At 51.8% G+C, this 15,000-nt stretch overlaps 1 protein-coding gene across 1 annotated transcript in view; it reads right to left on the minus strand.

Moving 5' to 3' along the window:
* Positions 1-4,210: 4,210 nt before the first annotated feature.
* The window catches only part of LOC308169679 (hexokinase HKDC1-like), a 13,320-nt gene continuing 2,530 nt past the window's right edge, over positions 4,211-15,000 (minus strand). The window contains exons 6-18 of the mRNA XM_080544398.1: positions 14,626-14,725; positions 11,889-12,072; positions 11,531-11,686; positions 10,259-10,492; positions 9,677-9,981; positions 9,123-9,271; positions 8,703-8,822; positions 8,210-8,305; positions 7,917-8,016; positions 7,313-7,496; positions 6,577-6,732; positions 5,856-6,089; positions 4,211-4,381 (exon numbers count right to left, since the gene is read on the minus strand). Coding sequence (XP_080400524.1) covers positions 4,234-4,381; positions 5,856-6,089; positions 6,577-6,732; positions 7,313-7,496; positions 7,917-8,016; positions 8,210-8,305; positions 8,703-8,822; positions 9,123-9,271; positions 9,677-9,981; positions 10,259-10,492; positions 11,531-11,686; positions 11,889-12,072; positions 14,626-14,725 — 2,166 coding nt within the window. The 3' untranslated portion in view covers positions 4,211-4,233. The remainder of the gene's footprint in view (positions 4,382-5,855; positions 6,090-6,576; positions 6,733-7,312; positions 7,497-7,916; positions 8,017-8,209; positions 8,306-8,702; positions 8,823-9,122; positions 9,272-9,676; positions 9,982-10,258; positions 10,493-11,530; positions 11,687-11,888; positions 12,073-14,625; positions 14,726-15,000) is intronic.

Here is a 15,000-nt window from a genome sequence, read left to right on the forward strand (position 1 = left end):
TAGGTAGGTAGGTAGGTAGGTAGGTAGGTAGGTTGGTAGGCAGGTAGGTAGACAGGTAGATAGGTAGGTTGGTAGGCAGGTAGATAAATAGATAGATAGGTAGGTAGATAGGTAGATAAATAGATAGATAGATAGGTAGATAAATAGATAGATAGGTAGGTAGGTAGATAGGTTGGTAGGCAGGTAGATAGGTAGGTTGGTAGGCAGGTAGATAAATAGATAGATAGGTAGGTAGGCAGGTGGATTAAGTGACGACTCGCTGCTCTCTAGGTTAAAGCCATCAGGATTACACCGTTACATCATCAGACCTTGGCTACGACAACTGGACACGCTCCATCGCCATGACTACCAGACTGGATCCGGTCCATCGCCGTGACTACGGCAGCAGATCCAGATCCTCTACAGTCCTACAGAACCCGAACCAGACCCTCTACAGTCCTACAGAACCAGACCCTCTACAGTCCTACAGAACCAGAACCCTCTACAGAACCAGAACCTCTACAGAACCAGAACCTCTACAGAACCAGACCCTCTACAGAACCAGACCCTCTACAGAACCAGACCCTCTACAGAACCAGACCCTCTACAGTCCTACAGAACCAGACCCTCTACAGAACCAGACCCTCTACAGAACCAGACCCTCTACAGAACCAGACCCTCTACAGTCCTACAGAACCAGACCCTCTACAGTCCTACAGAACCAGACCCTCTACAGAACCAGAACCAGACCCTCTACAGTCCTACAGAACCAGACCCTCTACAGAACCAGAACCAGACCCTCTACAGTCCTACAGAACCAGACCCTCTACAGAACCAGACCCTCTACAGAACCAGAACCAGACCCTCTACAGTCCTACAGAACCAGACCCTCTACAGTCCTACAGAACCAGAATCAGACCCTCTACAGAACCAGACCCTCTACAGTCCTACAGAACCAGAACCAGACCCTCTACAGAACCAGAACCTCTACAGAATCAGACCCTCTACAGTCCTACAGAACCAAAACCCTCTACAGTATTACAGAACCAGAAGCCTCTACAGTCTTACAGAACCAGAAGCCTCTACAGTCTTACAGAACCAGACCCTCTAGAGTCCGACAGAACCAGACCCAGTCCAGCTGACTCCTCTCTGATGTCACTGAGGGACTGAGAGCTCTTATTGTTGGTCCCGAACAAAGGAAGGCAGCTAGCAGAGAACAGAGTCAGACAGCGTGTCTACCTCCTACCTAACAGAAATGTACAAACACAAAATGTGTGTGATTGTGTGTGTATGTGTGTGCGTGCATGTCTTTGTGTGTGTGTATTTACATTTTTATAATTTAGCAGATGCTTTTATCCAAAGAAACTTACAATGAGAGATTCCAGGGACAGTCTCCCTGGAGTAACTTAGGGCTGAGGGTCTTACTCAAGGACACACTAGTGGTGGTGTTCCCAGGTCTTACTCAAGGACACACTAATGGTGGTGTTCCCTGGTCTTACTCAAGGACACACTAGTGGTGGTGTTCCCAGGTCTTAAGGACACACTAGTGGTGGTGTTCCCTGGTCTTACTCAAGGACACACTAATGGTGGTGTCCCCTGGTCTTACTCAAGGACACACTAGTGGTGGTGTTCCCTGGTCTTACTCAAGGACACACTAGTGGTTGTGTTCCCAGGTCTTACTCAAGGACACACTAGTAGTGGTGTTCCCAGGTCTTACTCAAAGACACACTAGTGGTGGTGTTCCCAGGTCTTACTCAAGGACACACTAGTGGTGGTGTTCCCAGGTCTTACTCAAGGACACACTAGTGGTGGTGTTCCCAGGTGGGATTTGAACTCATGACCTTCCGGTCACCAGTCCAGTCCAGACCAGTGGGTGCGTGTGTGTGTGTGTGTGTGTGTGAGCAGCTTGAGGGCAGCTTCAGGACAGGGAGGGATTATGGTGAGTAAGTTTTTCCCTCCAGCAGGGGGGGGGACTGTAGCCACCTGGGGCTCTGCTCTAAGCCTGCGTTCCTAATCCCCAAACAAACACACGGAGAACACATGCTGGGTGTGTCACTGTAGTTCAGCTAATGCTAGTTCTGTTAATGCTATTTCTGCTAATGCTAGTTCAGCTAATGCTAGTTCAGCTAGTGCTAGTTCAGCTAATGCTAGTTCAGCTAATGCTAGTTCAGCTAATGCTAGTTCAGCTAATGCTATTTCTGCTAATGCTAGTTCAGCTGGTGCTACACCATGTCAGGGTGCAGCCAACCAGGTCCAGGAGCCAAAGTCTGCCTTTTTGATGAAAAAGTGTTTCTCTGCTGTTTCTTGTTGCTTGGGGGTACCTCTTTAAAATACAGGAGGGTGCCCCCAAGCAACAAGAAACAGTAGAAAAAAACGTTACCCGACAAAACAAGGTTGAACACCATGGCTCCCGGACTAACCAATCATATGGTTGTTTATCCACGTCAGGGTAACAGTCCACCAATCATAATGGTTGTTTATCCATGCTGGGAGTTCTTCCGTACACGCGCCAGGCAGGGTGGGGCAGTGACGTAAGCCAGGAAATAACTGATGAGGTTAAAGGTCATAAGGGTTATGGTTCTACAGGGTTCTCCAGGTCAAGAGGCAAGAATGGAGATGTGGAAACTGTCATGAGGATGTGGAAAGTGTTTTCTTTTGACATATACACGGGGGGGGGGGGTATGAGTTAGAGAGTGTGTGTGTGTGTGTGTGTGTGTGTGTGTGTGTGAGATGCAGAGAAAGGAAACAGGTCACACAGTATCTTCATGGTACAAGAAGTTCTTACAAGCGGAGATGGTTACAGTTGGAAATACAAATACATTTACACCAATCACACGGCAGCACACTGTGACACAGCAGCTCTGGAGGAGAAGAGGCTCCACTCCCTCCTCAGTCTCCACCCCCCCCCCCCCCCCCCCCCGCCTGATTGGCTCATTCCACGCCCACTGGCCTATCACAAAGCCCCACAGTGTGATGGTGACATTTTGATAAAGTACAATACATCAGATCAGACATTCTGCTCTCAAACATTCCATTCTTCTCCCCTCCCTCCTCCCCCCCCCCCCCCCCCCCCCAGTCTTTGAACCTCCCCCCCCAGTCTGACCCAGGCCCACTGCTCTCTCTGGCCTGGGCTACCCCCCCCACCCCCACCTAACACTCCTCTCTCCCTCCTCATCTCTCTCTATCTCCCTCCTCATCTCTCTCTATCTCCCTCCTCATCTCTCTCTCTCTCCCTCCTCATCTCTCTCTCTCTGAATGCACATATAGAAGAAATTATTAGGTTTAAAGTTTAAACAGGAATGACAGATTTTTGATCCCTGATCAGATTATAACAAACCTATCGTTGATTAAGAGATTTGAATTAAAACAAATCAACATACTGTAAAGTCAACAGTTCTTTCAATTTGAAAGTATAGAAAGTATGCAATATTAATACAGATGGACCGAAAATTGTGAGTCGGTCGTGTTTAACTTGATATTTGTAATATTTTTCTATATATTTCTAATATATGTGACACGTTCTAATGCTTTGGTCCTCATGTCGGGATCTGATGTAATGATCAGACTTTTCTTTCGAAAAATGTGAATACATTTCCGCCTTGTTGAAAATCAACGACACACATCGCTAGTCAACTAACACAGCTTGTTTTGTGAGCCTGCTAACAATGTATAGTAGTCTTATAGTTAACTAGGTAGCAGTGGGGATTACTCACCCAATCCATTCCGTTGCAGTATTTTGGCTGGACTAGCGAGTTGAGTTTGTGTTGTGATTCTCAACAACGTTGACATTTTGATTGGTTGCCGATATGAGGACCAAAGCATTAGAATGTGACACATATTTCATTATTTCCTGTTCAGTCAGGTGTGTTCAGTACAGGTGTGTCATGTTTAGTACAGGTGTGTCGTGTTCAGTAAAAAAGTTGTCCTATTCAGTACAGGTGTGTCATGTTCAGTAGAGGTGTGTTCAGTAGAGGTGTGTTCAGTACAGGTGTGGTCAGTACAGGTGTGTTTAGTACAGGTGTGTCATGTTCAGTAGAGGTGTGTTCAGTAGAGGTGTGTTCAGTAGAGGTGTGTTCAGTAGAGGTGTGTTCAGTAGAGGTGTGTTCAGTAGAGGTGTGTTCAGTAGAGGTGTGTTCAGTACAGGTGTGTTCAGTAGAGGTGTGTTCAGTAGAGGTGTGTTCAGTAGAGGTGTGTTCAGTAGAGGTGTGTTCAGTAGAGGTGTGTTCAGTACAGGTGTGGTCAGTAGGGGTGTGTTCAGTACAGGTGTGTCTCTCCGTGCGCCTGGCGCGCCACGGCCGTGATGAGGGCGGCTCCTTTCCCGCTGCCGTCCTCTGAGAGGACGAACTCCACGTCACACTGGGGGGCCAGACTCTCCACTGTCTCCCTCAGCACCCTGGAGAACCTGGGGAGAGGAGGAGGGTCACGGTCAGGGTCAGGGTCAGGGTCAGGGTCAGACTCTCCACTGTCTCCCTCAGCACCCTGGAGAACCTGGGGAGAGGAGGAGGGTCAAGGTTAGGGTCAAGGGTCAGGGTCAGGGTCAGGGTCAGACTCTTCACTGTCTCCCTCAGCACCCTGGAGAACCTGGAGGAGAGGAGGAGGAGGAGGGTCAGGGTCAGGGGTCAGGGTCAGGGTCAGGGCCAGGGTCAGGGTCAGACTCTTCACTGTCTCCCTCAGCACCCTGGAGAACCTGGGGAGAGGAGGAGGGTCAAGGTCAGGATCAGGGTCAGGGTCAGGGTCAGGGTCAGACTCTCCACTGTCTCCCTCAGCACCCTGGAGAACCTGGGGAGAGGAGGAGGGTCAGGGTCAGGGTCAGGGTCAGGGTCAGGGTCAGGGTCAGGGTCAGACTCTTCACTGTCTCCCTCAGCACCCTGGGGAACCTGGAGGAGAGGAGGAGGGTCAGGGTCAGGGTCAGGGTCAGGGTCAGGGTCAGGGTCAGACTCTTCACTGTCTCCCTCAGCACCCTGGGGAACCTGGAGGAGAGGAGGAGGGTCAGGGTCAGGGTCAGGGTCAGGGTCAGGGTCAGGGTCAGGGTCAGACTCTTCACTGTCTCCCTCAGCACCCTGGGGAACCTGGAGGAGAGGAGGAGGGTCAGGGTCAGGGTCAGGGTCAGGGCCAGGGTCAGGGTCAGGGTCAGGGTCAGGGTCAGGGTCAGGGTCAGGGTCAGGGTCAGACTCTTCACTGTCTCCCTCAGCACCCTGGGGAACCTGGGGAGAGGAGGAGGAGGAGGGTCAGGGTCAGGGTCAGGGTCAGGGTCAGGGTCAGGGTCAGGGTCAGGGTCAGACTCTTCACTGTCTCCCTCAGCACCCTGGAGAACCTGGGGAGAGGAGGAGGGTCAGGGTCAGGGTCAGGGTTAGGGTCAGGGTCAGGGTCAGACTCTTCACTGTCTCCCTCAGCACCCTGGAGAACCTGAGGAGAGGAGGAGGGTCAGGGTCAGGATCAGGGTCAGGGTCAGGGTCAGGGTCAGGGTCAGACTCTTCACTGTCTCCCTCAGCACCCTGGAGAACCTGGGGAGAGGAGGAGGAGGAGGAGGAGGGTCAGGGTCAGGGTCAGGGTCAGGGTCAGGGTCAGGGTCAGGGTCAGGGTCAGACTCTCCACTGTCTCCCTCAGCACCCTGGGGAACCTGGAGGAGAGGAGGAGGAGGAGGAGGAGGAGGGTCAGGGTCAGGGTCAGGGTCAGGGTCAGGGTCAGACTCTTCACTGTCTCCCTCAGCACCCTGGGGAACCTGGAGGAGAGGAGGAGGAGGAGGAGGAGGAGGGTCAGGGTCAGGGTCAGACTCTCCACTGTCTCCCTCAGCACCCTGGGGAACCTGGAGGAGAGGAGGAGGGTCAGGGGTCAGGGTCAGGGTCAGCGTTAGGGTCAGAGTCAGGGTTACTCACTGAGGATGCAGCTTGTAGAGCGTCCCGTCCACCCCCACGGTGATGTCCAGATGGTCCAGCCCGCGGTTCTCCCTGATCTTGTCCACGACGGCGGCCATTCCGGCTCCGCAGAGCTGAGCGGCGCGGCGAGACACGGTCCCACACACCTCCTTCACTATGATGCTGTCGTCACACGTGCTGTCTAGACCCAGGTGCTGCAGGATGGCCCTCACCTGCAGGAGCGCCAGGCGGTCACTAGGGGGAGACAGAGAGACGTCACACACTCAGACATCGACAGGCCTTGAGGTCCGACAGGCAAGGATACACTTAGATTTTACTGTTATGTTTTATTTAACCTTTATTCATGCAGGTTTGTCTCATTGAGATAAAATCCCTTTTTAAAGAGAGACCAGCAGACGGTACAAAGTTTCCTGATAGGTAGGTAGGTAGGTAGGCAGGCAGGCGGGCGGGCGGGCGGGCGGACAGACAGACAGACAGACAGACACAGACAGACAGGTAGACAGGTAGACAGACAGACAGACAGACAGACAGACAGACAGATAGATAGACAGATAGATAGACAGACAGACAGAGACATACACAAAGAGAGACAGACAGACAGAGACATACACAAAGAGAGACAGACAGACAGACACACAGACAGACAGACAGACAGACAGAGACATACACAAAGAGAGACAGACAGACAGAGAGACAGACAGACAGACAGACAGACAGATACCTCTCTATCTGGGACAGGAACTTGGTCTGGAAGATGCCTCGGGTCTTCAGCGTCTCAGAGATCTGACCTCGGAACAGGAAGCCTCTCCTGGTCAGGTCGATCAGGATCTGTCTGACTATCTCCCCCAGGTACATACCACTGCACATCTTCTCAAACCTGCACACACACACACACACACACACACACACACACACACACACACACACACACACACACAGTATGTTAGGCTATTACAGTAGTAGGCTATTATTATACTATTATTATACAGTCTGTGTGTCTGTGTGTCTGTGTGTGTGTCTGTCTGTCTGTGTGTCTGTCTGTCTGTGTGTCTGTCTGTCTGTCTGTGTGTCTGTGTGTCTGTCTGTCTGTGTGTCTGTGTGTCTGTGTGTCTGTGTGTCTGTGTGTCTGTCTGTCTGTCTGGCTGTCTGTGTGTGTGTGTGTGTGTGTGTGTCTGTCTGTCTGTGTGTCTGTCTGTGTGTCTGTCTGTGTGTCTGTCTGTGTGTCTGTCTGTGTGTCTGTCTGTGTGTCTGTGTGTCTGTCTGTATCTGTCTGTCTGTCTGTCTGTGTATCAGTGTGTCTGTCTGTCTGTCTGTCTGTCTGTCTGTCTGTCTGTCTCTCTGCCAGGTATAGGGGCTAGGTGATGGTAACTAGGTGAAGGTGGTGAAGGGTAACCAGGTAACCAGGTGAAGGGTAACTAGGTGACGGTAACTATGGTAACTAAGCGACAGGTCCTTGCCTCTGCTTGCCGTTGTTGAGTGAGCCCTCGTCCACCTCCCGGTCGTAGCGCGTCCTGACGTCCTCCAGACCGCCGTCGTCCCCGAAGCCGCCCCACTCCGTGTTCACACACATCCTGCCCTCCTCCCCCGCCACCGTCTCCACGTTCCGTAGCTCCTCCATGTAGCACACGTTACTGCCCGTCCCTACACACACACACACACACACACACACCACACGTTACTGCCCGTCCCTACACACACACACACACACCACACGTTACTGCCCGTCCCTACACACACACACACACACACACACACACCACACGTTACTGCCCGTCCCTAGGGGGCAGCGTTGCACCATCACATCACCTCCACAGGCCCACACACTGACACACACACACACACACACACACACACACACACACACACGTCCTAATGCTGCACCATCACGTCACACACTGACACACACACACACACACACACACACACACACACCCTAGTGCTGCATCCCAGTTCTCCTCCACCCTTCACACTCTAGAATGTTGACAATCTGAGTATACAAGTGTAGTACTAGTGAGTGTACTCTGTAGGGGTACTAGTGAGTGTACTCTGTAGGGGCCGTACCAGCGATGAGGCCGACCTCACAGCGGGGGTCTTCATAAGCACACGTCATCATGGTTCCCACGGTGTCGTTCACCATGGCAACGATGTCCAGGTCAAACTCCTGCAGGTAACAAAGTGATGACATCATCTTCTCACCTGAAGACACCTTGATGATATGCCACATATCTATACTCCACCAGGTAGTGTACATGACTATACTCCACTACATAGTGTACATATGCATACCATACTGCTGTGTTGCGTGGTTGTCATGGATACAGGTCAGACAGGGGGTTTCCAGGGTAACAACTCACATTGCGTCTCTTGATGGCGTCTCTCAGCATGTCAACAACGTCGTTTCCTTCACAGTCGGTGGCTTTGAAACCCTTGGTCCAGCTGACCAGCGTACCCTGGGAGGGGGGGGGGGGCAGGAAGTTACACACCAGTGGGGGGGAGGGAAGGAGGGAGGGAGGGAGGGAGGGGAGGGAAGGAGAGATGTTGGAGATTAACATACACACCAGGAAGTAACTCACTGGGACAGGAAGGGGAAGGCATGTTCAGCTTCTGTCAGGTGACAGAGTTTGGACAGTCGGACAGACAGTGTGGTAAACTCTCTGCTGTGATAGGTCACCCTGCCTGAGCCTCTCTGCTGTGATTGGTTGCCCTGCCTGAGCCTCTCTGCTGTGATAGGTCGCCCTGCCTGAGCCTCTCTGCTGTGATAGGTCGCCCTGCCTGAGGCTCTCTGCTGTGATTGGTCGCCCTGTCTGAGGCTGTGCTGTGATTGGCCTTCCTGCCTAGCTGTGTTACCTTGTCGATGGCGGCCTGCCTGCAGGGGAAGGAGAAGGTGAAGCCCAGAGGAAGACGAGTGTTCTTCATCCCCATGTAGTCCAGGAAGTCAGAAATGCACTGAACGATGTGGTCAAACAGCTGCACCACAATACAGGAAGTCATGTTACACAACAACCACAACACAGGAAGTCATGTTACACAACAACCACAACACAGGAAGTCATGTTACACAGCAACCACAACACAAGAAGTTACACAACAACCACAACACAGGAAGTTGCTAGTTGGGTCAGGGTTAGGGCAGGGCAGGGTCAGGGTCAGGGTTAGGGTTAGGGTCAGGGTTAGGGTTAGGTCAGGATGGGCAGGGTCAGGGGTCAGGGACAGGGGTCAGGGTTAGGTCAGGGTCAGGGTCAGAGTCAGGGTTAAGGCAGGACTAACCTCCTCTCCCATGCCCTGCATGACCTCCTGAGGGATGGCGTAGATCTTGTTGTACATGCGTACGGAGCGGTTCAGGCCGGTCCGGATCTTCACCACCAGGACGCGGAAGTTAGTCCCTCCCAGGTCCAACGCCAGGTACCGCCCGGTCTCTGAAACACCAACACTGGGATGGGACTGGGAGCACTGGGATGAGACTACACACACTGGGATGGGACTACACACTTACACCTGTAGCCACACCCACACCTGTAGCCACGGCCACACATGTAACCACGCCCACCCCTGAGGCCCCGCACACCTGTCAGGGTTCCCACACCTTCTGAAACACCAAGCACCTTTCAAGCACCTTTCAAGCACCTTTCAAGGACTTTCAAGACTCAATTCCCTCATATTGTCTATTTTCTGTCTATTTTCAAAAACTTTTAAGACCTTGATTTCTTTTTCTCAAATTCACAAACTTTCAAGGATTTCAAGGACCCTAGCATACTAGCCACACCTACACCTGTAGCCACACCCACACCTGTAGCCACGCCCACCCCTGAGGCCCCGCCCACCTGTGCCGTCGGGGGTGCGGTAGACGTAGGACGGCAGCATCTTCACGGGGGCGGAGTCGTGGGTCTCCTTCCTGAGTCCTCTCTCTAGCTCCGCCCTCATCCGGTCCCTGACCAATAGGAGCTGCTCCTGGGTCAGCCTGAAGGTCGCCAGCGTGTCGTCGATCTGCTGTCGCCGGGCCGACAGTCGCTGGGCAACCGCCGTTACCATGGCAGCGCCCTTGCCGCTGCCGCTTTCTGATAGGAGGAACCGGACGTGACACTCTGGTACCAGCCTCCGTACGACCTTATGAAGCCTCTTAGAATACCTGGAGGAGGGGGGGAGGGAGGGAGGAGGGAGGGGGGAGGGAGGGACAGAGGGGAGGAGGGAGGGAGGGGAGGGAAGGAGGGAGGGAGGGGAGGGAGGGAGGGGGGGAAGGAGAGATGTTGAAGATTAACATACAGTATGTGTGCGTGTGTGTGTGTGTGTGTGTGTGTGTGTGTGTGCGTGTGTGTGTGTTAGATGTGTGTGTGTGTATGTGTGTGTTAGATGTGTGTGTGTGTGTGTGTGTGTGTGTGTGGGTGTGCGTGTGTGTGTGTACAGACTGGGGGTGTGTCCTGTAGAGGGTGCCGTCCATCCCCACGGTGACCCTCAGACTCTTCAGCTTCCTGTTGAGGCGGACGCGGGTCAAGATGGCCGCCAGCGCGGCGGACACCAGGTTGGAGGACCTGAAGGAGACCAGGGTGCAGACGTGCTGCACGGCCAGGCAGTCGTCAGGCGAGGGACTCAGACCCAGTTCTACCAGAACCTCCCTGGTGCTGCTCAGACCCTTCTTATACCTGGGGAGGGAACACAGAACACACCCATGATGTGTCAAACTTCACTACATTGTTGTTATCTATCGCCCCCCCCCCAGGTAGGGTTGGGTACCGTTTGGGTTTTATCCGGTACCGGTACCTAACCGATACTTTAAAAACGGTACCGGTACCAAAACGGTACTTAATTCGGTACTTTTGATTTTTTTAAATGACATATATATATATATAATAATAACACGGTCGACAACATTAAACAGCTTTTCACTTTTTTATTGCTGAGGCACAATATATATTAGTTAAATATACACTCAAATTAAAATAAATGAAAATAAAACTCCTGAGCCTTGGGGACTCCATTAAGCTGGGGGTGCCTATCGTTGGTACTGATGTCGAATACGAGTACACACCTACCGGTACCGATTTTCGGTACCCAACCCTACCCCCAGGTCAGCTCGGTCACTTCCTAGAAGAGATGGATGTCCTTCTCAGCTCCTTCCCTGACCACCACTTCTACACCAACGCGGCAGTCACGCTGCCCGGTCACGTCTCTTCACTACATTGGCCCCCGCTGGTGGAATGAGCTTCCCACGGCTGTCAGAACTGCAGAGTCACTTCCCATTTTACGTCGGAGACTGAAGATTAATCTCTTCAGGTTACATCTTAACTGTTCCTCCTGAGACATCTACTACCCCCCAGCGCTGTGTCTCCTGAGACAGCTGCTTCCCCCTATACTGTGTCTCCTGAGACAGCTGCTTCCCCCTATACTGTGTCTCCTGAGATTTCTACTTCCCCCTTGTACTGTTTCTCCAGTGTCTACTAAAAGAGAAAAATAAGAAGAATTTCTTTCTTCTTCCAGCATGACGAATGCCAATGGCCGCTGGCCTGAGCTAGACTACTCTTCCTGCTACGACTGGTGGATTGATGATTCACTTGCTTAGTCAAATGTAGCGATTGTAAGTCACTTTGGAATAAGGGCTCTGCTAAATGCCAAAAATGTAAAATAAGTGTGTGTGTGTGTGTGTGTGTGTGTGCGTGTGTGAGTGTGTGTGTGTGTCTTACAGCTCCATTGCAGAGATGTGTCTGGTCTCCAGCTTGCCCTTGGTGAGCAGCTCTGGAGTGAGCATACCCTCGAACAGGAAGCCCTGCTTGGCCATCTTCACCAGGATCATCCTGACCAGCTCCCCCATGTACATCCCACTCACCATCTTCTCAAACCTGGACACACACACACACACACACACACACACACACACAAACACAGTGTTAACAGTTGTTTCCCTGTGCATGCCGGCATGTCATTGACATAAATCAGAAACAGTAATGGACCCAGAATGGACCCCTGGGGCACCCCACATGTCACCTCCATGACCCCTGAAAGGTGTGTGTGTGTGTGTGTGTGTGTGTGTGTGTGTCTCACAGCTGTTTCCCAGGGTTCAGTGAGCCTCTGTCAATCTCTCTGTCGAACTCGGTCCTGAGGTCCTCCAGCGCCCCGTCGTCTCCGAAGGCTCCCCACTCTGTGTTCACACACATCCTGCCCTCGTCCCCCTCCACCAGGTCCACATGACGCAGCTCCTCCATGTAGCACGCGTTGGTGCCTGTACCTGGACACACACACACACACAGCATCGCCGTCAATTTAGCGCAAGCTACCATCCGTCAATCAAAAACTCTGCTAGGCTCCCCCCCCATCCCCCGTCTACAATACGTGGGCTGGGCTAAGCCCCCGATGTTTCAAGATCCCAACAACGGCTCTGTGTCAAAGTGTATAATAATAAACACAACTGACAGGAGGACAGGCTTCAGGAGGGACAGTTGAGGTGTAGCCTGAAGAGATGGAGGTCTTTAGGAGGGACAGTTAAGGTGTAGCCTGAAGAGATGGAGGTCTTTAGGAGGGACAGTTGAGGTGTAGGTGTAGAGATGGAGGTCTTCAGGAGGAACAGTTAAGATGTAGCATGAAGAGATGGAGGTCTTCAGGAGGGACAGTTAAGATGTAGCCTGAAGAGATGGAGGTCTTCAGGAGGGACAGTTAAGATGTAGCCTGAAGAGATGGAGGTCTTCAGGAGGGACAGTTAAGGTGTAGCCTGAAGAGATGGAGGTCTTCAGGAGGGACAGTTAAGGTGTAGCCTGAAGAGAAGGAGGTCTTGAGGAGGGACAGTTAAGTTGTAGCCTGAAGAGATGGAGGTCTTTAGGAGGGACAGCCTAGGTGTAATAATTATAATTAATTTTAATTAATTTTAATTTTGCCATTTAGCAGACGCTTTTATCCAAAGCGACTTACAATTACGAATTACAGGGACATTCCCCCTGGAGTAACTGAGGGCTAAGTGCCTTACCCAAGGGCACACTAGTAGTGGTGTGGCTTCAGGCGGGATTTGAACTCACAACCTTCCGATCACAAGTCCAACTCACTATCCACTAGACCACCACTACCCCCAGGTGTAGCCTGAAGAGATGGAGGTCTTCAGGAGGGACAGTTAAGATGTAGCCTGAAGAGAAGGAGGTCTTCAGGAGGGACAGTTAAGGTGTAGCCTGAAGAGATGGAGGTCTTCAGGAGGGACAGTTATGGTACAGCCTGAAGAGAAGGCGGTCTTCAGGAGGGACAGTTAAGATGTAGCCTGAAGAGAAGGAGGTCTTCAGGAGGGACAGTTAAGGTGTAGCCTGAAGAGATGGAGGTCTTCAGGAGGGACAGTTAAGGTGTAGCCTGAAGAGATGGAGGTCTTCAGGAGGGACAGTTAAGATGTAGCCTGAAGAGATGGAGGTCTTCAGGAGGGACAGTTAAGGTGTAGCCTGAAGAGAAGGAGGTCTTCAGGAGGGACAGTTAAGGTGTAGCCTGAAGAGATGGAGGTCTTCAGGAGGGACAGTTAAGATGTAGCCTGAAGAGATGGAGGTCTTCAGGAGGGACAGTTATGGTGTAGCCTGAAGAGATGGAGGTCTTTAGGAGGGACAGTTAAGGTGTAGCCTGAAGAGATGGAGGTCTTTAGGAGGGACAGTTGAGGTGTAGGTGTAGAGATGGAGGTCTTCAGGAGGGACAGTTAAGGTGTAGCCTGAAGAGAAGGAGGTCTTCAGGAGGGACAGTTAAGGTGTAGCCTGAAGAGATGGAGGTCTTCAGGAGGGACAGTTATGGTGTAGCCTGAAGAGATGGAGGTCTTTAGGAGGGACAGTTAAGGTGTAGCCTGAAGAGATGGAGGTCTTTAGGAGGGACAGTTGAGATGTAGGTGTAGAGATGGAGGTCTTCAGGAGGGACAGTTAAGGTGTAGCCTGAAACGATGGAGGTCTTCAGGAGGGACAGTTAAGATGTAGCCTGAAGAGATGGAGGTCTTCAGGAGGGACAGTTAAGATGTAGCCTGAAGAGATGGAGGTCTTCAGGAGGGACAGTTAAGGTGTAGCCTGAAGAGATGGAGGTCTTCAGGAGGGACAGTTAAGGTGTAGCCTGAAGAGAAGGAGGTCTTCAGGAGGGACAGTTAAGTTGTAGCCTGAAGAGATGGAGGTCTTCAGGAGGGACAGTTAAGGTGTAGCCTGAAGAGATGGAGGTCTTCAGGAGGGACAGTTAAGGTGTAGCCTGAAGAGAAGGAGGTCTTGAGGAGGGACAGTTAAGTTGTAGCCTGAAGAGATGGAGGTCTTCAGGAGGGACAGTTAAGGTGTAGCCTGAAGAGATGGAGGTCTTCAGGAGGGACAGTTAAGATGTAGCCTGAAGAGATGGAGGTCTTTAGGAGGGACAGTTGAGGTGTAGGTGTCGAGATGGAGGTCTTCAGGAGGGACAGTTAAGGTGCAGCCTGAAGAGATGGAGGTCTTCAGGAGGGACAGTTAAGGTGTAGCCTGAAGAGATGGAGGTCTTCAGGAGGGACAGTTAAGGTGTAGCTTAAAGAGAAGGCGGTCTTCAGGAGGGACAGTTAAGGTGTAGCCTGAAGAGATGGAGGTCTTCAGCAGGGACAGTTGAGGTGTAGGTGTAGAGATGGAGGTCTTCAGGAGGGACAGTTAAGGTGTAGCCTGAAGAGAAGGTGGTCTTCAAGAGGGACAGTTAAGGTGTAGCCTGAAGAGATGGAGGTCTTCAGGAGGGACAGCCTAGGTGTACTTATAGAGAAGACGGTCACTGTAGAGTTGTGAACGAGGATGAGGAAGATGAACATGAAGATGAGGATGATGAAGAGTCTGACCTATAATGACCCCGACCTCACATCGCTGGTCGTCGTAGCCACAGGTCATCATGGTTCCCACGGTGTCGTTCACCAGCGCCAGTACCTCCACCTCCATGCCCTAGCAACCAACAGTGTTACCTAGCAACCAACAGTATTACCTAGCAACCAACAGTGTTACCTAGCAACCAACAGTATTACCTAGCAACCAACAGTATTACATTATGGTCTGGTAGCCTAGCAGCCAACAGTGTTAACTAGCAACCAACAGTGTTACCTAGCAACCAACAGTGTTACCTAGCAACCAACAGTGTTACCTAGCAACCAACACTATTACATTATGGTCTGGTAGCCTAGCAACCAACAGTATTATGGTCTGGTAGCCTAGCAACCAAC

This window comes from Nansenia antarctica (assembly GCF_963989245.1).
Source record: "Nansenia antarctica genome assembly, chromosome: 1".
Lineage (NCBI taxonomy): Eukaryota > Metazoa > Chordata > Actinopteri > Argentiniformes > Microstomatidae > Nansenia > Nansenia antarctica.